Below are 22074 nucleotides of genomic sequence, written 5' to 3' on the forward strand. Positions count from 1 at the left end.
AGGTGCTGGGCAATGCCAGTGCCCTGACAGCCATTTGAAGCTTCCCAGGGCTTGCCATCCACGAGCAATATCCCTGGCCTCTTTGGCTAGTCTAGTACCTACTTCTTAATCAAAAGGTAGCTACTCTGGCCTCTATCTCTTTTATTCTGTCTCTTTGAAGAGTGATAAAAAAATGACCCAATGACTTACACCTGCAGGCAGATTTTCATTTTAACAGGTCATAAAACTCTTGACCCAAATAAATATTATTTCTGACCGTAGGGTGTGTGCATTTTGGGGAAAGGGAGCAAGGCTTTTCTTTAGACCAAAAATTCCAACAAATTCTAAAAAGAGAATTTGTTGCTTTGTGGAAAATGTACAGATATTGATGAGTGCATTTAACAAAGAACACACACGCACCCGTAACCTAAACAGTGAGATCGGTTGATTTTTCTAGCCCTCATTCTGCAGCCTATGTGCTTTCTGATCATTGTGATATAGTGAATGTGAGCCGTTCCATGCTACTTAAGAGCTTTCATATTGATTGGTGTTCTTGGATACATAGTGTTTCCCATGAGTATCATAATATACTTAACCATCCCTTGTGGTTACACATTTACATGGATTTTTGCCTGCTCTAACCCAGAGACAGTACATCTTTGCACATACAGCTATTTCATTATGTAAAAGTATTTCCTTTGGGATAAATCCCCACCATGTCCTTTGTGGCTTTAAAATAATGGAGTCCCTTCTCCAGAGCTGGGTCTCTACATAAGCTGGTAGAACGGAAGAATTCCAAGGCTACATAGGCTGGTAGAACGGAAGAATTCCAAGGCATGTTAAACAGGACCAGGTTTTTCCCTAGACCAGATGCCTTCATTTTGGACCTGGAACTAGCCAAGTGGGCAGGTTCCAGTCCCTGCAAGGTCACAAGCTTGCAGCTGACAGTAGGAGACTCAAAGTTAACAGGTTGGATGAGGCTCAGGTAGTGGATCTACGGGAGCGTTTTTGGCCTCACATGGTTTCATGTTCACATCTTTTCCTTTATCAGCATGTGACCCTGGGCCAGCCACTGAACCATGATGAAACTCCATTTCCTCATGTATAAAACTGGTCTAATAATGGTGTGCTTCTCACTGGGTGTTGTGAGCGTTGTACCTGGTGAACACTGGGCCCTGCCCCTTGCTTCCCTGTAAGATCAGGTCTCAAACTCAGCAGCCCAATTTTAAGGTCCATTTTGCTGCTCCCAGCAACCCCCACTGTCTTCCTTCTCCCTTCCCCCTCTGCCTTTCCCCCTTGTGCTTTAACAAGTGAGGCAGAATCAGGGCTTCAGGTTTCAGTAGGACCCTCTTTCTAAGAGGCCTCAGTGTGCCCTGTGACTGTTTCCTGCTGACCCCAAAAGGGAGTGACCCTGTTCCACAGAGGAAGGGAAATATAGTTGTAACCAGAACCAGCTCCATGGACCTGTGAGAGCTGGTGGAAGGGCACTCTTGAACCAAGAGGCACAATCTTTCCTACTGTCAGAAAGGTCTATGTCCAGGATGCAGGGATTTCTGACTCTAGAAAAGGCGTCCGCTTAGAATCCTGACCCTTTCAGCCTGATCCTGGTGTGGACACGCCCTCAGGCTCCTTCTCATCATTTTGTTCCCACCACTCTTTACCCTGCAGCAGCAGCTCTCACAACCTTCCAAATCACTTGCAGAGTTCAGGGCAGAGTCTCAGAAAGGGGTGAGCTGTGTCTTCATGGAAACATTGATGTGGAGCGATGGACTTAATCAAGATCAAAGTTTTCCTAGGAGCTGTTGATGCTGAATTTAGAAACAGACATGCTGTTGTTCTCTGGTATCTTTAGCAACAAAATCAAACCATTTGGTTTTTTTTCCCCACTGCTTATCATCTGAGATCTTGCTGGAGGTTCAGAAAGCTTTCCATTTGAAAGGAGGTCCCAGGAGCCCACAAGCCTGGGGTGCTTGGGTCTGAAATGGTCCATTACAGGCGATGCGGTCCATCCCTCCCTGGGAGCACTGCTGCCGTGTTTTCTGCTGGTCTTTCTGCCCAGAAATTTCTACAGTGCAGGCTGTTGGTGAGTGTGAGACTAAACCTCAGCTGATTCCACTTTTGTAGCAGAGAATACATCTCGTGCGATCTGTTGTAGTGGTTCTAGTTTTGACTGCTTTATGATTTGCTCTATTTATTCTTGCCCCCATTCAGAGTGAAATCCCCTGGCCTCATGCCCACAAAGCTAAGAATCATATTTATGGACATGAGGTTAGAACTGGGTCACATTCTGTTTACCTAAGTGGGTTGACGAACAGACGATAGGCAACTCTCCCTATAGTTACAAGAATGTTTAGCCTGATGATTTTCCACTCATAAACAGTTGCACAAGGCTTTCAAGCATGGAGAGTCCTATAACAATGGCCTCTGTGGCCCATAACAGGTATTAATGGCAGTCATTTTGCTGGCAATGACAGCTACCTCTGAATTTCTCTTTCCAACAGACACAGTTTCTCGGAGTTTACTTTGTCTCATCCCAAGAGTTCCTTGCGAATGCCTATGTCTTAGCCGTGCTTCTGTTCCTTGCCCTCCTACTGCAAAGGACATTTCTGCAAGCATCTTACTATGTCGCCATTGAAACTGGAATTAACTTGAGAGGAGCAATACAGGTACTTGAATGATTATCTTTTCACTATGCAGTAAGGAGCACATTATGTGTCCTCATGAACACTCAAGAATGATTTCCCTGTGAATGTATTGTTTTGCTGCCTTTTGACAGTGTTTTGAAACTAACCATTGACAAGGCAGTGTGACACGGTGGAGAGTGCCTTGGGCTGGCCTTGGAACTGTAGTAGTTCCAGCCCTAGTTCTGCCTTGGACTAGATCTGAGCTGTCAGCTGCTTAGCCTCGAAGTGGGACAGACATCACTAATCAATCACAGAACTTTTTCCTGCTGAATGCAAGTGCAGCCTCATAATCCTTCTACAAATTCTGTTCCAGGGCTCTGCTACTGGATAGTCTTCTTTGGCTACAAAAAAGCATCTTTGACATACCAGGATTAGATAGACTGAGTAGCTCAGATGGTAAAGAATCTGCTTGCAATGCAGGAGACCCAGGTTTCAATCCCTGGATTGGGAAGATCCCCTGGAGAAGGGAGTGACAACCCACTCCAGTATTCTTGCCTGGAGAATTCCATGGACATAAGAGCCTGGTGGGCTATTGTCCATGGGGTCACAAAGAGTTGGACACGACTGAGCGATTTCAGACCAGACCAAGATCAATTTGAGCTCTTAAGTCTCAGGCCATGATGAGAGGGACATATCTGGCCTGTCTGGTCCCTGGGTCTAGGTTCTTGCTACTGCCTGCTGTGACTTCCTCCTCAGAGTCTGTTGGAAGGCTGATCAAGGTCAGGAAGGATTCAGGGACCCTTTAGGCAAGATAGTAATGAGCCCCAGTGTTTTCGTTAGAATTTTAGTTCCACTGTTAGAATGGAGAGACCCAGTGTGATAGTGGCTTAAATAGGATGGAAGTTTGTCTTTCACGTTTGGTCAGGGCTGATACAGTCATCAGAGATCTTGGCTCCTTCTGTACTGTTGTGCTGCCAAGCCTTCTCACATGACTTTGTCCCATGGTTTAATGTGACTATGGATATCGCCACTATTGTGTCTACATTTAAACCAACAATAATAAAGGTGGGACAGTAGGAGGGAAGGCTGCCCTCTTTTCAAATCATGATGCAGAAGTTGCAGAGATCTTCACCCATCCCTTTGGGGAACATTTGGCCCCATGGCTATACCTAGAGAAGCTAGAAACTATGGCTTTATTCTTGACAGGCTTTTATGCTACCCTGCTACAAATTCTTCTTATGAAAAGAAGAGAATGGATAATGAGGGACAGCTAGCAGATTCTGCCTTACCCAGCAATTCCCATGAAGTCAGTAGAACACTGAGAGGTTGTGACTAAATCCCAAAGCTGCCTCATTCTTCAGAAATGTTCCTCAAAGTCATTTACACTGACTGGTCCTCTGGGAGCCAGGATCAGAAGCAATGCAGAAAAGGGACTAAGGAGAAGGGTACAGCCTAGGCTGGGGACAGTGTCAAGGCCCAAACTCTGGTTATCTTGGTATAGTCCATGTGAATGGCGCCCCCTGGAGTTGTGTAGTACACAACTTGTGAAGCTGTGCATGACAACACTCCATCGCCAATGCTTTTTTTGTTGAAAAGCAGAGCCATTTCCTCATGAAGGTCTTCATGTGAAAATGATGGAAAGATCCCAGAAAAATCCAAGACCCTTAAGACTCATAGGGGTTCAGATCTAGGAGAACCAAGCTATTGCAAGTTCAGAAAACCTTTCTAAAATCCCAACCTCTGTTCAGAGCCTTCCAGTGATAAGCAGGCATGTACCACTACAAAAAACAGCCAGTTTTGTAGCCAAGCAGTTTTGTAATTAAATCTACTTTCTATTTCTGTCATAAATCACACTCTAACCTAATATTTTCCAATTATGCTAAAAGAGCCAAATATGGCTTTTTAATGTAGTAGCATGTAATTGTTTTTATTAAACTGTCTGAATATTTTGAATGAATAAGAAAGATTAATACATTATGTCCCCAAAAGAAAATGCTGGCATTAATTATGGGAACAAATTAGAAAAAAATTCTTCCATTCAAAGATTTACAGAAATCTATAGATAAAGATTTATGTCTTTGTGAGTTTGAGAACAGCCACAGTTCTTGCACAAAAGGTTATGAAGCAAAATTCCTGTATTGTATATAATTTTTGACATATACCAGGTTTTAGTTGTGTAATTCTGTGAATGCTAGTCTTTACTTAATAATGCTTTCTTTGTTAGTTTACTTATGTTCCTACTTCACTGAAACTAGATTTATTATTATTCTTTAAAAACCGATTGTATATAACTTAGGATAAGCCTAGATCTGTCAAAAAGAAGTCATTGCCATTATTTTAAACCTAAACCATTGTGTACATAATTCAAAAAAGACAGAAGAAGTTCATGCTTTAAGCAGACCTGCCCCATGAAAAAGCCTGGCTTTACACAAAAGATGAATTAAGGGCTGGGAATCTACCTTACAACAGAATGCACAATAAAATTTCCTTCAAGAGCAGACATCCCCAGGTCATTAAGACAGAAATGCATTTTTCCTTGTTTCAGGACACATAGCCTGAAAATTGCCATCTTTCTGGAAGGCACAATCACTCTGCACATAGAGCTTTTAGGTTCAGAGCTCATGGGAAGCCATTACTATGGCTGTTCCTCATGTGCCCTGGAGAGACAGAACAAGATCCTCGGGGGTGGCTGGACTGGGGATAGTGCTAGGGCTGATCGACATACACATTTGTCTCACATAAGACCTTCCCAGGCTGAACCCTGGTATTTATTTCAAGGCTCAATTAAGACAAGATTTAGCCCCAGAGCAAACCCCTTTCCCCATTGGAGAAACCACATTAAAACAGATGGCTGCCACCTTTCATCATTTTTATGGCTCTCAAGTATGTTCTCCACTGACCTCCAGTAAATCAAGAATACGACTGGGCATGACAATCTGCATTTAAGATTTAAAAGCCAATTAAGTCCTGTCCAGTTAAGACCAACCAAGGGAAAGGTCTTGCTTGCTGGGGAAGTAGCTTGTCATGCTGGTGTAGATTCCTCATGGGAATGCTGCCTCTCTGACTTGCTTGGACTGTAGTCAAAGCCCTTTACCTCTCTGAGCCTCAGCTTCTCCATTTATAAAACTGGAACAGTCATGCAGTGCCCTTTACAGGGCTGCTCTGGGGCTCCATGGGGGGAGGCCTGAAAAGCCCCTGGCACTTTAGAGACACATGGCATCTGGAGTGGTGATTAGGGGGTTGATGATGACAAATGTGAAACACTCTACTCTCATTTCCAGACCAAGATTTACAATAAAATTATGCACCTGTCCACCTCCAACCTATCCATGGGGGAAATGACAGCCGGGCAGATCTGTAACCTGGTAGCCATCGACACCAACCAGCTCATGTGGTTTTTCTTCTTGTGCCCAAACCTCTGGGCCATGCCAGTACAGGTAAGGGACATGTGCTTTGTTGGGAGTTGGGAGACACAAAATCGGAATCTGCTGGTGCATGCCCGGTGGCTAAGAGCCTGCCGTCTTCCATTCCATGTTTACCTATACCTTTCACCTCCTTGGGATCTCCACGGGGTGTATCCTGGGTGTCTGCACTGCCTCACACTCTCCAAGGGGTCTAGGCGTCTCTCTTGATGATCAAAGAAGGCAATGGTCACTAAGACTTTAAAAGTGCAGCCAACCTTAAAAAAACCCAACAACTGAAGGATAATCATGTGTAGAACACTTTCACATAAAAGTCGTGTTATAGCAAAGTACTTACTTACATTGAAAAGTGTTCATGATGTGTTTTTAAGTGTGTTTTTAGTATTCAAAGCATGTATCTAAAAACATGTGTTTTTAGTATTCACAGTGTGCTTCCTGCTAAATTGGAAAACACATATGTATGCATTTGCACACATTTTTCCACACAGGAAAAAAAGAACTAAAGGGCCTCATGGGGGCTTACAAATGATTTTTTAAAGAAATGAATTCTTTTTAAAATTTTATTTATTTTTAGCTGTGCTGAGTCTTTGTTGCTGAGTGGGCTTTTCGCTAGTTGCCGTGAGTGGGGCCTACTGTTCATTGCAGTGCACAGGCTTCTCATTCTGATGGCTTCTCTCGTGGGTCACAGTAGTTGTGGCGTGAGGGTCTGGTGGTTGCAGCTCCCAGGGCTGTAGAGCACAGGCTCAATAGTTGTGGTGCATGGGCTTAGTTGCTCCACGGCATGTGGGATCTTCCCAGATCAGAGACTGAACCCATGTCTCCTACATTGGCAGATGTGTTCTTTATCACTGAGACACCAGGGAAGCCCTACAAAATTTTAATTTATTCGTTTCTAAATTCTCCAATAAGCCTGTTTTAATTTTGGAAATCTAAAACATGGCACTTTCTTTATTTTTATGTATATATCTTTTTTATTTTTTTTTACTTTACAATATTGTATTGGTTTTGCCATACATCAACATGCATCCGCCACGGGTGTACATGTGTTCCCATCCTGAACCCCCCTCCTACCTCCCTCCATACCATCCCTCCGGGTCATCCCAGTGCACCAGCCCCAAGCGATTTGTTTCTTATATGATATTATACATGTTTTCATGCCATTCTCCCAAATCATCCCCCCCCCCCCCGCCTCACAGAGTCCAAAAGACTGTTCTATACATATGTAGAACATAGGCAAAACACTCTCTGACATACATCACAGCAGGATCCTCTAGGACCCACCTCCCAGAATATTGGAAATAAAAGCAAAAATAAACAAATGGGACCTAATTAAAATTAAAAGCTTCTGCACAACAAAAGAAACTATAAGCAAAGTGAAAAGACAGCCTTCAGAATGGGAGAAAATAATAGCAAATGAAGCAACTGACAAACAACTAATCTCAAAAATATACAAGCAACTCCTGCAGCTCAATTCCAGAAAAATAAACGACCCAATCAAAAAATGGGCCAAAGAACTAAATAGACATTTCTCCAAAGAAGACATACAGATGGCTAACATGGCATTTTCTAAAGCCAGACAACTTTTGAGATTGGCTCTGGAGGAGGCGCGTTCTCCTCCAACAATAGAATGAGAATTCTTTGCATGGTTTACTGACTCCTGGCCTCGTCTGCTCCTTCTCCCATCCTGAGCTCTTCCACCACAGAGTCTGTGACTCCTGTCCTGTGCCTGGGGGTGAATCTTCATTCTGGTGCTCAGGTCAAAAGCCCAAATCCCAGATCCATTCCCAGAAAGTCTGCAGGCTCCCTGGGTTCAAGATACTTAACCTATCCTGAACCTTAGTTTCCTCATCTGTGAAAAAGGGGAAGATTCCTACTCTCTGGAGTTGCTCTGATGATTCAGTTAGATAATGTAGGCAAAGCACCAAGCAGGGAGCCTGACATAGAGTGTTGTTTAGTCGCTCACTCATGTCCAGCTCTTTTTCAACCCCATGGACTGTAGCTCACCAGGCTCCTCTGTCTGTAGAATTTCCCAGGCAAGAATACTGGCATGGGTTGCTGTTTCCTTCTCCAGGGAATCTTCCTGACTCAGGGATCAAACCCACGTCTCCTGCTTAGCAGGTGGATTCTTTATCACTGAGCCACCTGGGAAACTCAAAGTTTGTATTTAAGAGACACTAAAGGAAAATAGAAGAGGCTTGTATAGGGAGGCAGCTAGACAAAATTGGAAGAAGTGTATTAGTCACTCAGTCATGTCCGACTCTTTGTGACCCCATGGACTCTATCCCATCAGGCTCCTCTGTCCATGGAATTCTCCAGGCAAGAATACTGGAGTGGGTTGCCATTTCCTTCTAGACAAGATTGGATGTAGGGTAGAAAATCTGATGGTCCTTTTTATGGTAACAGCCATATATGTTATGCCCCACTTACTCACTCCCAGACCCCTGTGCCCCCTCCGCTCTGCTAAGATTTACCATTTTATCTTTTATCATTTCACTTGTTTTCCCTTAAACAACTCGTTTCAGGAGATTTTGTCCACAAAACTGCAACAAACCTGGTTACTATTAATAATAGTTTTTATCTCATAGGGACCATTGCTAACAATACTAATACTAACTAACAACTAATAACCCCTGCCCTGTGCCTGGCCTGTCCAGCTTTTCTCACTTGTGTGATTAACCCTCACAACATAGTGGGAGGAAAGTTAGGTAGGAATTTTTACCTCCACTGATTACTTGCTGCTGCTGCTGTTTAGTCACGTCAGGCATGTCCGACTCTGTGTGGCCCTATGGACTGTAGCCTGGCAGGCTTCACTATCCATGGGATTCTCCAGCAAGAATGCTGGAGTGGGTTGCCATGTCCTCCTCCAGGGGATCTTCCCAACCCAGGGACTGAACCCAAGTCTCCTGCATTGCAGGCAGATTCTTTACCGCTGAGCCACCAAGGAAGCCCCCACTGATTACTTATCTATACTTATTTATCACGAAGTATCATTTGATTTTCTAGGTTTTTTACATTTATTTTCTAATATTTATTTATTCATTTGGCTGCACTGGGTCTTAGTTGCGGCACACGGGATCTTCAATACTCATTGTGGCATGCAAACCCTTAGTTACAACCAGAGATAAAACCCAGGCCCCCTGCATTTATCTTAGCCACCAGACCACCAAGGAAGACCTTGATTTTTTGTTTTTAATTCCTCAAAGACTGTACCTTTGCACTTAGAGCTTTGACCAACCCTCAAGACCCAGTATTACCACCAGAACTAATATAATCCCTTCAACCGGCTCAGGATTCCATATGCAGCCTGGTTATCCACAGGGCACACGAGGCTTTTGATGGTGTTGAAAAGAGCTCAGGAGCCCCATTCCTTCATCCCCAAAGGCTGTCCCTGATTGGAATCTTTTTGGATTACATATGCCTTTTAAATAACACTTTCATTGAGATATAATTCATCCATTTAAAGTGCACAGTTTAGTGGGTTTTAGCATGTTCACAGAATTATGCAACATCATCATAATTTTAGAACACTTTCGTTACCCCAAAAAAGAAACCCATACCCACTGGATGAGTCACTCCTCATACTTGCCCCCAGCTCTACACCGTCACTGATCTGCAAACACTTCTTTTATATAATTTTCATTGGTGTATAGTTGATGTACAATGTTGTGTTAGTTCCAGGTGTACAGCAAAGTGAATCCGTTATATATACACCTGTATCCACACTTTTTTAGATTCTTTTCCCATATAGGTTATTACTTTTGAAAACATAATGAAACTTCTCCTCAGAAAAACAAAAGTGCATTCACACGTTTTGCCTACAATTTCAGGGGCTTTGTGGGCCCCCTGAAGCTTATGGACAACTATGTTAAGGAACTTGCCCATAGTGGGGACCTCTGTGCCACCTCATCCCATGAGCATTGGAAGCCCAGAGAGGGCAAGGGCCTTACCCTGGGCGACCCAGCAAGCTGGTAGCAACACCATACCCAGGTATATCCTTTCTGTGGTTCCCTAGTGACAGAGTTCCCATGAGGCTTGTTTGTTTATTTTAATAAGGAGGATCAGCCACCTTGTCTCCAGCTGTGTGCCAGGCACTATATATGTGCTTATTATATATGTTCATTTCATCTTCACAACCCTGGAGAAGGGCATGGTAACCCACTCCAGAATTCTTGTCTGGAGAATCCCATGGACAGAGCAGCCTGGAGGGCTTCAATCCATAGGGTTACAAAGAGTCGGACATGACTGAAGTGACTTAGCATGTATGCATGCAATCTTCACAACAGTTCTGCTAAGTGGGCAGTTAAAATCACCACCTTAAAAATGAAGAAGCTGAGACTCAATATTGCACAGCCAGTAAGTGCTGGGACTGCATTCAAACTCAGGGCTCCCGACTCTTGGACTGTGATCACCCCACTACTACACAAGATTGCTCTCCTGGCCTGTGACTAGGAGATAAAATAGTCTTTTTATTCCCCACACTTGCTTTGCGCACTCCAAATCCCTGATTTCTGGTGTGTTCTTCCACGTGGTCCATTCAGACCCCTGCAGAAGAACAGAGCAGACAGAGGGTCTGGGGAGCATGACACGGGGTGGACAAATTGTGGGGATAAGCCTGGTGGCAACAGTGGTCACATCCCCAGCAGCTGCCAGCCTTGGAGGTGGTGGTGGGTACAGATACCTATACCCAGCTGGGGCCCTAAGAGTGCTCTGGGAGTGCTCTAAGAGCTTTTGTGGTGTCCATTTTTACTCAAGCTGCTGAACGACACCCTGATAGCCTCCAAATGAGGACAGCTAATGAAAAGGGTGGATGCCAAGGATAATTTTCCGGAATGACAATGGGAGTGTGTTCTAGCAAGAGTAGGAATGTTCCCTAATGTGCTCCTCTGCCTGCCCGTGCCAGCATTTAACATCAGCTAAACACTGGGAGGTAGATGGTGAAGGGGTCATTTTCCAGCCCCTAAGAACCCGCTAATGGAGGAGGTGTTCTGTAATTAATAGATATTACAGAGTCAGCCACCCACTCCTCTCTCCTTGAGATGGTGCAGGAGCTTTGTGCCAATTTGATGAGGGCTCAGGCAGTGCAGGGCCAACCTTACCATTTTTTTTTTCAATTAAGGAAGACAGCACATCTGTTCTTCCAGAATAAGCCCTGAATTTAGAAGTGTCTGCCTTTGAAGGCAACCTGCGAAATTGTCATCTTGAGGCTTTGGGGGCTGGCAAGAGTAATTTACACTTCTCATCAATATTCAGAAGCCGGCTGTCACTCACATAAAGCTAGAAGCAGAATGAATTCTCTTTTTAGAGAATACCTACTGGATTCATTAAAAATTAAAGACACCAGGAACATTAGAATAAAAAGTAAACTCTCAGAGCCTGGACTCGTTTTGTCGGGCATGGGTGCCGTTCTTTTACCTCTTTTCTCAGGTATCACTTTTTTCCAATAGAGTGAAATATCAACCTTGATAAGCAGCAAACTGAACAAAAGGTACCGTCACTCTTTGTGCAGCCTCAGCTCTGAGACTGGCTTCCATCTGGAAAGGAATGCCCCAGTCAAGCTTGCAGATAAATGTATTTAGTTGCCAGTCCAGAAACTCTCTGCTTGTGTGAGAACCCATCGTATTAATCCCTCCTTCTGAAATCACACTGTCACACCTCGTCTTTTCTCCCAGGAAACTTTGGAAGGCTGGACACCAAGGCATGTCCCACTTTAGGGTGGTGGGGTTGGGGGGGTGGAGTGCAGACTTTGTTAATACCCGCTGGCAGGGGCTTCCCTTGTGACTCAGTGATAACGAATCTGCCTGTCAGTGTAGGAGATGCAGGTTCCATCCCTGGGTTGGGAAGATTCTCTAGAGAAGGAAATGGCACCCCACTCCAGTATTCTTGTCTGGAAAATCCCATGGACTGGGGAGCTTGGTGGGCTACAGTCCATGGAGTTGCAAAGAGTTGGACACGACTTAGTGACTGAACAACATCAACATGACCTGGCAGGGCAGCCCCCAGGTCAAAGGGAACTCATCTCCACAACCCTCCCTCAGATCATCGTGGGTGTGATTCTCCTTTACTACATCCTCGGGATCAGTGCCTTAATTGGAGCGGCTGTCATCATTGTACTGGCCCCTGTCCAGTACTTCGTGGCCACCAAGCTCTCCCAGGCCCAGCGAAGCACACTGGTAAGAATCCACAGTGTGCATGTGGCCCCTCTCCCCATCCTTCCCCAACTCATCTCCCCTCGTATTGGTGGGTCTCCTCACTCTTCCCCCGGGTGCCACCAAACAGCCCCTCACACATCCACACTGTGACTGACCTTAAACAGGTCACGTCAGCTGTCCAGACTTCAGTTTCTTTGTGAAATAGGGTTAATGCAGGGACATTCCTGTGGGGACAGAAGCTGGGCATCATCTGTAAAACGGCAAGGGCATTGACTCAGCTTCTTCCTCTTGGGTGGGATGGGGGCAAAGGAAACCCTCCTCTGACTTGGGGACTTCTGGCAGGAGTACTCCAATGAGAGGCTGAAGCAGACCAACGAGATGCTCCGTGGCATCAAGCTGCTCAAGCTGTATGCCTGGGAGAACATCTTCCGCACGCGGGTTGAGATGACCCGCAAGAAGGAGATGACCAGCCTCAGGGCCTTCGCCATCTGCACCTCCATCTCCAGTGAGTACCCGCCGCCTCCACCAACCAGCCAGCACTGTGTACTGCTGCCTACATGCCAGGATAGGGTGTCGGGGCTGGAGGAGGAAGTAGGGGTGCAAAAGCAGGAGACTTTGGGACCATCCCATCCAGGGATGATCAAACTGTCTCTTAGAGCTGCCAGAAAGCAGTGTTCTCAGCCATTGATCCAGCAACTGTATTGAGAGCCTGCCACGTGCAGGACACTGGGCTGGCCCTCAAGAGACAGTGATGAGAAAGACAGATGTGGTCTTTGATGTCTTACTAAGCTGATGTGTTATTGAGAGGCATCAGTAAATGAATAAAAAACAGCAGTTTTGAATTCTCCCAAGTGTGAGGACTTCTCTTCAATAAGTCAGGCTGAGCTGCCACTGCCCTAAGGAAGCTACAAGGAAGCTTTTGTCTCCCTGGGGCCAGAGGAGTGAGAAGTTTTCTCTTTAAAGAACAAAAGCTCAAACTTGAGGTACTTACAGGTATAGATACTGAATTTACATTAGTCAAGTGGTTTGGGAAGCCCAAATCCAGAAAATAGAGAAAAAAAAAAACAAAAAGCATAAAACTCTTATGGTCCCAGAAGATACACATGTTAAAACCGTTTTCCAGAGAACATAGGACTCCAGTGGCAAACATTCATGTTAAATAATGAGCTAATAATTAAGAAATTAAAATCCACCAGAAAAGATGCACCATCAGAGTGAAAGTCAGCAAATGCAAAAAATAGAATTAGTTCTTCAATACTTAGAGATGATAGAATAGTTTGAAAGAGATAATAAAATATACGTGTTAAAATAACTAAAGAGCTAAAGGAGGGCACAAGGCAAAACAGTGAAAAGAAAGCCAAAAGAACTTCTCAAAATTAGAAATTCAGTTCTTGAATTCAGATGGCTTCCTGGTCAGAGTGAGCATATAGAGGTCAGGCCGTGGATCGAGTCCTGGCCTGAGTTTATCTCCACAGTTGGTCTAGTGGCTCCATGGACTCACCGCTTTGCAGTTACTGCCCAAGTCCATAATCAGGATGTAGATATTTAGCAGCTAGAAGACCCCATACCGATTCCCTGATCTGCCCAGTTTAAGAGCCATTTTTGTAGGAAGGGCTGAGGGGAAGCCCCCAAAGAGAAAAAATAAAAGGGCAAGAACTCAGTGTACAGGTTAAATGAATTCACATAGCCAAAGAGGGGATTTTTGAATAAAAAGATATATCTGTGGAAATTACACAGAATGTGGCAGGGATAAGTAAATGGGAAATGTTTTTGCAAGTTAGGAGAACCATTTTACAGATGGGAAATTGAGGCCCAGAGTGGGTATCTCCCTGAGGTCACTTCTAGGTTAATAGCATGGCTCAGACTAGATTCTCTGGAATCTCTGAGACTCTCAGAGCTGAGAACCTAAATGAGGTGAAGAAAACTTAGGACACAATGGAACACCATTTTCAGGCTGTGGTCTCTGAATGGAAGAAAAGCAACCTAGAATGGGCTTTGATGGGAATGGGAAACGAAGGGAATTAGGAGAGAGAGACACTACCACCCCCTCCGCCAGCTGAAGCTGGCTCTCTTGATGCGCCAGGAAGAGACATACGTGTGGGTGTGCCAGCAGTGGGTAGCAGTGGAGGGTGCACTGACTGTGTTTCCCAGAGAGGCACGGGGGAATGAGATGGGATTCGGGTCATCTGTGTGTTCCTGGCAGTCCACTGCCTAGAGAGAGGGTCTGGCGGGGCAAAGTGGCCTGCATTCAACCTGAAGGTTCTCACAGGGCAGGGCTTGCACTGAGCACCTCCTTGTGTCTGGCCAGACAGCACAGGACAGATGGTATCCTGGTCCATGCAGCAGTGACCAGCCCATCCACCATCATGGCACCAGCCATGGCATCTTTCTGCAGGAAATCCTGCTAAGAGCTGATTTTCACAGAATGGAGTGATGAGCATCGCAGGCTTCCTGGACTCCTCACTGAGACACTCCAGGTTCCTCTGCCATGACCCTGTGGCCTCCTCCTAGACTGAGCACTTGATCAGTTTGGTTCATTCACTCAGTTGTGTTCAACTCTTTGTGACCCCATGGACTGCAGCCCACTAGGCTTCCCTGTCCATCACCAGCTCCCGGAGCTTACTCAAACTCATGTCCATTGAGTCGGTGATGCCATCCAGCCATCTCATCCTCTGTTGTCCCCTTCTTCTCCTACCTTCAATCTTTCCCAGCATCAGGGTCTTTTCCAATAAGTCAGTTCTTCTCATCAGGTGGCCAGAGTATTGGAGTTTCAGCTTTAGCATTAGTCCTTCCAGTGAATAATCAGGACTGATTTCCTTTAGGATGGATTGGCTGGATCTCCTTGCCATCCAAGGGACTCTTGTGAGCACTTGATAGAACAGGAGAAATTGGGAAGGAGCCTCTGGGGAGCTCAGGGAAACCAGTGTCCACAACCCCAGGCCTTCTTCAGCCTGTCTGTCAGCTCTGCCTACCCCTGGGTCTGGTCGTGGTAACAGTAACCCCACACTATGTTCAGCTCCGTGAGTTACAGACACTTGGCTTCCAGACACCCCATCAGGAGGAACAGCTGTTGAGGTAGGGGAGGGCTTCTCCCTCCAACAAGAATGTGGCAGGGTGGAGTGGGGCAGGCTCACCGTTGCTACAGTGGGAGAGAGAGAAGGGAAGCAGAAAGGAAATTGGGGGCACCAAGTCCCCAAGATTCCTGGCAGCAAGGTAGAGGCAGCCTTGGACCATATAGACGGGGGCATGTGGGAGCTCCTTTGCATCTAGGAAATGTATGCTCATTTCCTGCGATCTGAACTACAGCCTGCTGGGACATGGCTTCCTATGTAAACAGCATTATAAGATGCCTAGGTTTCCGGGCTAGCCCAATGAAGCCTGTCTAATAAATTCTTTTTGTCCTATGGGCCCCCAGACAACAAGCCATAGCTTTGTGAAGGGTTTGGGGAAGGAGGACCTAGGGCAAGGAGACTGCTTGTTGTCCAGAGCTGAGATGACTCTGGAAGGAGTCAGGGGCTCTGGAGCTATGCAGGGGTGTGCCCAGGGCCCCTAACCTGTCCAGTACTTGGTGACCTAGAAAGATAAACAGAGCAGCCGAGGCTGGTCCATGGAAGAAGGCAGAGAGGGGAACAGGAAAAGCCCTCGGAGAGAGAGAGCTTGGAAAGCCAAGTGCTGCTCGCTGGGTGTTCACCTTTCCTGGGATGGGTTTCTCTGTGTTGGTTGATGGTGGGATGGGGAGAGACAGGTTAGAGGCCCTGCCAGGCTGCAGTTATTAGCTTTGAGTGTGTTTTCACTTACGTCCTCCTGGACTTCCTGCCTTCTGCTCTCTGTCACCTGGAATTAGGACACAGGTGATTAGGCTTGAGGTAATGGGGCATCTTTCATCCTCCCTTCTGGCACCAACCATGGGGTCCTGGTGCCGCAGTGGAGCCCTGGAGTCACGTGTCCTGATGGGGCCCATCGGTGGTGCGGCCTGCGGGGTTTTCAGTCTGGTCATCATACACCAGGCAGTCAGACTGTCAGGCAGACAAGGTTACCTGTGACACTCTATCTGATGGTCTCAGTGTCAGCATCACTGAGATCTCCTGTGTGTGGACCCCTGAGCTGGTGCAGGGCAGGTCAGCACAAGGGGGTGAAAAGGAAATGAGTTCAGTTTCCCTGCTATCAAAATCCAGAATGGGTATTTCTTCTTAAAGAAAAACAGATGTGAGTTACTCAGATGGCACTGAGCGAGCCCTGCCCTGTGTTAATCACCCAAAAGGGCAAAAGATGTGCTGCTATTCTCATGGAGTTTATACTCTGCTGAGAAGTCAGCGCTCACGTACATGAGACAGTGTGGCTGGGAGTTCTCAACCACAGGACCTGCTCTGCACTGGCCGCACTAACCCTCACGACTCTGTGAGCTGTGTGCCCCTGTTGTCCCATTTTACAGCAGGAAAGACTGAGGCTCAGGGAAGGGAACGGACTCTCTGAGGTCCTCAGCCAATAAATGGCAGAGAATAGAGAAGAAGGAAGCCCACATGGGCAGGGAGTGCACACAAAGCTTCATGCAGGAGGAGGTTTGGCTGCAGCTGGCACAGGCCAGGTTTTAGTAAGAAGACCAAGTGAGGAAAAGCAGGGGTGAGTGCTGTGCTTCCTCTTAGAAGTCAGTCCCACCCTTCTTTTCTTGCAGCACCCACATAGCCCTAGGTGTCCAGTCCAGCCATGCATTGGAGGACAAGCTCTGCAGAGGTGACAGAAGGGTCCCAGGCCCTACCCATCACCCAGCCGACATGCTGCCCGTTCATTCTGTCCTTCATGCAGCACTCATTCCAGAGCCTTCTCTCTTTGCCAGACTCTACTGAGGCCCTGGGCATTGGAGAGGAGGCTGCGTGGCCTTTGCCCTCCGCGTCTTGTGGGAGACCATGACGTGAACAGGGGCCATGCCTGTGGTCAGTTCTAAATCCCCCGGGGTTTGCTTTCATGGTGCACACCTGGCCCTGGCCTCTTTTATTTCATTCCCACAGATGGTGCTGCATCTTGTGCGTTGGGTTTCCCCCTGAGGCAGGGAGGCATTGAAGGAGTTTAAAGGAAAGGGGCTTGCCGTCTTTTCCAGTGTTCTGTGGTCAGGGACCTTCCCTCTTCCCGCTCGGGTCGGAACCACATTCAGGTGGTTCACTTTGGATAAATGTGACTGGCCTCATACTTTGTCCTGAAAAACAAAAAACAACCCCCCGTCCCCGCCAAACCCAGCTCTGCCATTCACAGAGCACCCAGCACCTGCCCCTCCTGGAAACCCAGGGCCTGGCTATTCTTGGTGAGTCTTAAGCTCCCTCTTTCCCCCTGGGTGGAGGCCCTGACTGAAGACAGCCCGTGTCTGGGGACAAGGTGACCTCCAGACTTCTCCAGCTTCTCGGGACTTCTTCAGCATCTGCTCTTCCTCCCGCCAGCTGGTGCAGCCGCAGTGGGCTGCTGATGCACATCCTGGCCTGCCTGGGGAGGGGGCCACTGGATGGCTGGGGGGCGGTGTCTGGGGAGCTGGAGGCAGGGCTCAGCTGGCTGTGAGCCTCCCGCCTCACTTCCACCACCTCGAGCGCCGGACACACCGTGAACCTGCTTTCCTTCCCTCTCTTGACTTCAGACTGAATAGCGCTCTTGCAGGTGCGGCCTGCCTCACTGTGAGCCGGCAGCTTCTCCCCTGGGCCTGGGGAGAGGCGGTGAACTTAACCAGAGGCACAAATGGCTCACTGTGCCTCCCCGACGCGTGGCTTCTGAAATATTTATCAGTGCTTTGGAGATGAAAAGCTGCTGTTATTACAGTGTGGGGGCTGGCACCCGCGGGCCGGGCAGCATTCCTTGACCAAAGCCGGCAGGGAGCGGGCTATCTGAGCCCTGCTTTGTGTTCAGGGGATGTGTTATTTTGTTTGAGGGGCGACACCATTGTTCACTACTGTACCCCTCAGTAGTGAGGGGTTGTGTTGGTTGCCTGGAATGCAGTGCCTGGAACAGAGGAGACCCTCAATTTCTGAATGAATATTTCTTAAAGGAGGAGGGGGTTATTCAAACAATATCTGTCCTTAACTCTGCGCTGTTACAGAAAGGCTTTCCCTTTTGAAGGTGGCCTTTCAGGCCTGCCTACACACAACTAAACTTTTCCATAACAGCATCACACTCACACCTCGTTTCGTAATCTTCTGCTTTCACTTGGTGTTATTTAACAGTATTTCCTGCTCCCCAACGTTCAAGGTTTGAGCACTGTCATGTTTTTCTTTTTTTAATTTTTTCCTAGATCACATCAAAGTGAGTCAGCCTACCCCATGCCAAAGTTGGAGAGAAATCTACCCTTGGTCTTACTTCCCACTCCTCCTATAGGCCCTTATGTGGTTCAGGGAAATGGAGGCAAGGCCTCAGGTCTTCAAGCCATGACCACTTGAAGGGATGCCCAGCTCCCTTCCCACCCCACCCCACCGTACCTTCATCCCAGGCACAGGGGGGTCTGCTGAGTGCAGAGAGAAGCCAGACCTTGTAGCACGCCTGCGGCTAACACCTCCCAGTCTCCAGCACTGACACCCCCAGTTCCAGCTGTGTTCACCCCAGGTCCTAAGGGGCTGATCTTGCAGCTGGCAAGTCTATTCACCCAACCCCCACCCCTGAAAGTGACCCAGAGCTCCCTGTAAAAAGGACATCCTTCCAAAAGAGAATGAGGACAATGGAAAATAACATTTTCATTTTTAGCATCTCCATACAATAGCCAAAACTGATAGAAGTTAATTATATATCACTTGTGTTCTCCGTGTTGCTGCATCAGCTTTGGAATGCTCCTTTTCAGATTTATGTGTAGCTCGTCTCATTCCTCAAAGGAGTTCAGGCAGCTACAAGAATGAAGACAATAAAATAGAAAAAAATATATAAATGAAAAAATCACGACCAAGGAAAACACGGAGTAGAACAAAATGTCAAGTATCACACGTCTCCTGACTGTAAAGTCTGCCTGGAGTTGCTGTCCATTGTTTACTAAAACAGCCGCTCCCGTTAGATGTTTCCAGTTTACTTCGTTTCAGTGCTTCTTTGCTGTGGTTGCGGTTTTCATTTTGCTGTGACAGATAGTGCTGCGGCTAACACCGTCTTACTGAGAGCTTTGTGCTTCTCTTGAGTGATTATTCAGGATAAATTCCCAGGAGAGAGATTACAGGATCAGAAGGTCTGAACTTCTGTGCAGCTCTAGCTCCGAAGCACCAGATTGCTTTCTGAGCGAGTCCTACCGGTTTATAATCTAACTTCCTGGTCTGTTCTTTAGCTGGGAGTTGAGCCCCCGCATGTGTGGGAGGGGTCTTGGCCTGGGGCAGGGGTGGGGTGCACAAGTTCCTGTTGACAGGATGGGCAGGAGAGGAACAGAAGGTGCCATCTGCCCTGAGGGAGCTCCGAGGGTGAGGCTACCTGTCTTTCAAGCTGTGTGGTGATGGTCAAGGGCCCAGGCCTGATGGGCATCGTCCTCTCCCTCCCTCTCCCCAGCCAGTGATGGCCATGCTGTGTCCTGTATGCCAGATCTGGGTTCCCTGTGCTGTGGGAAAACCAATACTGCTTATATCCTGCCCCCTGCAGTGTAAGAGGGCCATGAGGGAGGGCTGTGGCATTGTGGTGGGCACCAGGAGACCATGGAGCCTTCATCCAGGAAGAGCAGTCAAAGCACTGTCATGTATGATATTAGTGTTGATAAAAAGCCCTGTGGTCAAAGAGATTGGCAGTGCCCCAAGGGCTCCAGTCATATCTTCTCCATGAGACAGGGAGCCCTCCAATGGCAGGGCCCATAGATCAGGAATTCCCCAAAGATGGGAACAGTCTCTTTCCTATTTGCTTGAGAGCCCCACAGGGGCTGTCTCCCATCCTATAAGGTGCCTCCTGGGAGCATAGTTCCTTACCTCCTTCCGCAGACTGGGAGCCTCATGAGGGCAGGGACCATGTTCTTCCTCTCTCTTGGGGTTCCGCATCTCCAACACACACAGTGGATGTTCTCGCTGGTGCTGGACTCTTGGAGTAACTAGACAGTCAGCTTCTTGGAATGGTGTTGAACGTCTGGAATTTTTCAGTGTCAGACGCTTCACCATTCATTGAACAGGGGCCATGTGCACAGGCTGAGCCCTTGGCCTCTGGCTCCTGGCCCCTTCTGCTTTCATCTGGCTAATTGTAGAACCAGACTCTTGGCTGGTCTAGAAGAGGCTTCAGGAAGGAAGGGGGAGGTGGTGGGATGGTGGCAGCTAGAATGGGCATCTCTTACTCCAGGAGGGGTGCTCTCTCCGGAAGTTTGGGCCAGGGGTCAGGGCTGCCTCCGGCATCTCACAGGTTGGTCCAGAGGAGCAGGGCTAAGCTAGCCGCCCAGGAGGTGTAGTACTTAGGTAGCACTAAGGCTTCATGGAGTCCCTTCCCTACATTACCTGCTCTCACCGAGGAGAGCGCCTGAGTGTGGGAACAAGTCGGTACAAGTTAACAAAACTCAGGGGAAAGAAACTGAGGTCCAGGGAGGTAAATGATCAGCCCAGGATTACACAGGTTAGAAAAAATGAGGACTCCACCCTTCTCTGACTTTAAGTCCAGATCTCTTTGCTCTTTGGGGTCCCTGTGAAGAGTCTGAGGACTGCTCTGTAGACAGAACAAAGAAGGGGCTTCCATTGCAGGAAACCTACTGCCCCACCTATGCATGGACTCCCAGCCTTAGAGCTAAGGCAGTCCCTGCTTCGAGCTGTCCTCAGTCACTAATACCTCAGTGTGAATGAGTTTGAAACCCTTCCTAAGAGCCATGCAAGAGTGAAAGTGTTAGTTGCTCAGTCGTGTCTGACACTTTGCGACCCCGTGGACGGTAGCCCATCAGGCTCCTTTGTCCATGAGGATTCTCCAAGCAAGAATACTGCAGTGGGTTGCCATTTCTTCCTCCAGGGGATCTTCCTGACCCGGGGATTGTACCCAGGTCTCTCACATTGCAGGCAGATTCCTTACCATCTGAGCCACCAGGGAAGTTCTAAGAGCCTTGGGAGATTAGGAATCCTGTAAGCCTCAGTCCAGGGAAATTCAGGGACCAGAGACAGAGGAAGGAGAAGCAACTCGGTGGCCCCAGAAACACATGCTGCTGACCTCATGTTTGACCACCGGCTGCCAACTCTCCAATCCTTCCCCCTGCCATTTTCTTGTAGGGCTTTCTTCACACTGTCTACATGGAGCAGAGTAAGAGCATTTCAGCCTTTCTTTAGAGGCTTTTATGACTCAAGGACAGGGGATAAGCATCTTGAGGACACATGGTAAGGAGCTGGAGGTGCCACAGGGCTAAGATTTCTGTCCCAGCTCTACCCTGCAGGCTGGGCAAGGACCCCAGAGGCTGCCCTGCCTCCAGTCCAGCCTGGGCAGCTTCACCTCCAGCTGTCTTCTTCATCCTGCTAAACTCCCTCTGTGCTTCCTCCGCAGTTTTCATGAACACGGCCATCCCCATTGCAGCTGTCCTCATCGTAAGTGGATCCTTTCTCCGTCTCCCATTGTTGGGGGGTTGGTTGGGGGCAGTGGGGATTTCTGGAGAGAGAGAATCCCAGGGTTTGGCCTTTCTGTACAGGGGCTTCAGGAGCTAGGTTCAGCAGGGGCACTGAGAACAGGGTCACGGATGGCAAGTCTGTCTGTATATGGAGCTGGTCGCTTCTCCACACCCCATCCAGGCAGACAAGACCTCTGCCTCCCAGCCTGGAAGACCTGATGCTTAGTCTCGAGATCAATTAAACTTTCTTTTAAAAAGTGCCATCAAACTTCTTCATTATAAAAGTGAGACACGTTTTTGTAGAAACGTTGGGGAATTCAGAAGGGAAAAGGCAAAGAGAACTTAATTCACCCATAATCCCACTGGCAACAACTTCAATGTGTTTCTTTCCAGTCTTTTCTTGAGTC

At 47.5% G+C, this 22074-nt stretch overlaps 1 protein-coding gene across 5 annotated transcripts in view; it reads left to right on the plus strand.

Annotated features, from left to right (window-relative positions):
- Positions 1–22074, plus strand: part of ABCC8 (ATP binding cassette subfamily C member 8) — a 79090-nt gene that overhangs the window by 19779 nt on the left and 37237 nt on the right. For all 5 annotated transcript variants that reach the window (XM_005216038.5, XM_010812502.4, XM_005216041.5 and 2 more), the window contains 5 exons: positions 2481–2645; positions 5885–6040; positions 12061–12195; positions 12517–12679; positions 21607–21647. In XM_005216038.5, the coding sequence (XP_005216095.1) occupies positions 2481–2645; positions 5885–6040; positions 12061–12195; positions 12517–12679; positions 21607–21647 (660 nt within the window). The remainder of the gene's footprint in view (positions 1–2480; positions 2646–5884; positions 6041–12060; positions 12196–12516; positions 12680–21606; positions 21648–22074) is intronic.

Source organism: Bos taurus, chromosome 15 (genome assembly GCF_002263795.3).
Source record: "Bos taurus isolate L1 Dominette 01449 registration number 42190680 breed Hereford chromosome 15, ARS-UCD2.0, whole genome shotgun sequence".
In the NCBI taxonomy this organism is placed as follows: Eukaryota; Metazoa; Chordata; class Mammalia; order Artiodactyla; family Bovidae; genus Bos; species Bos taurus.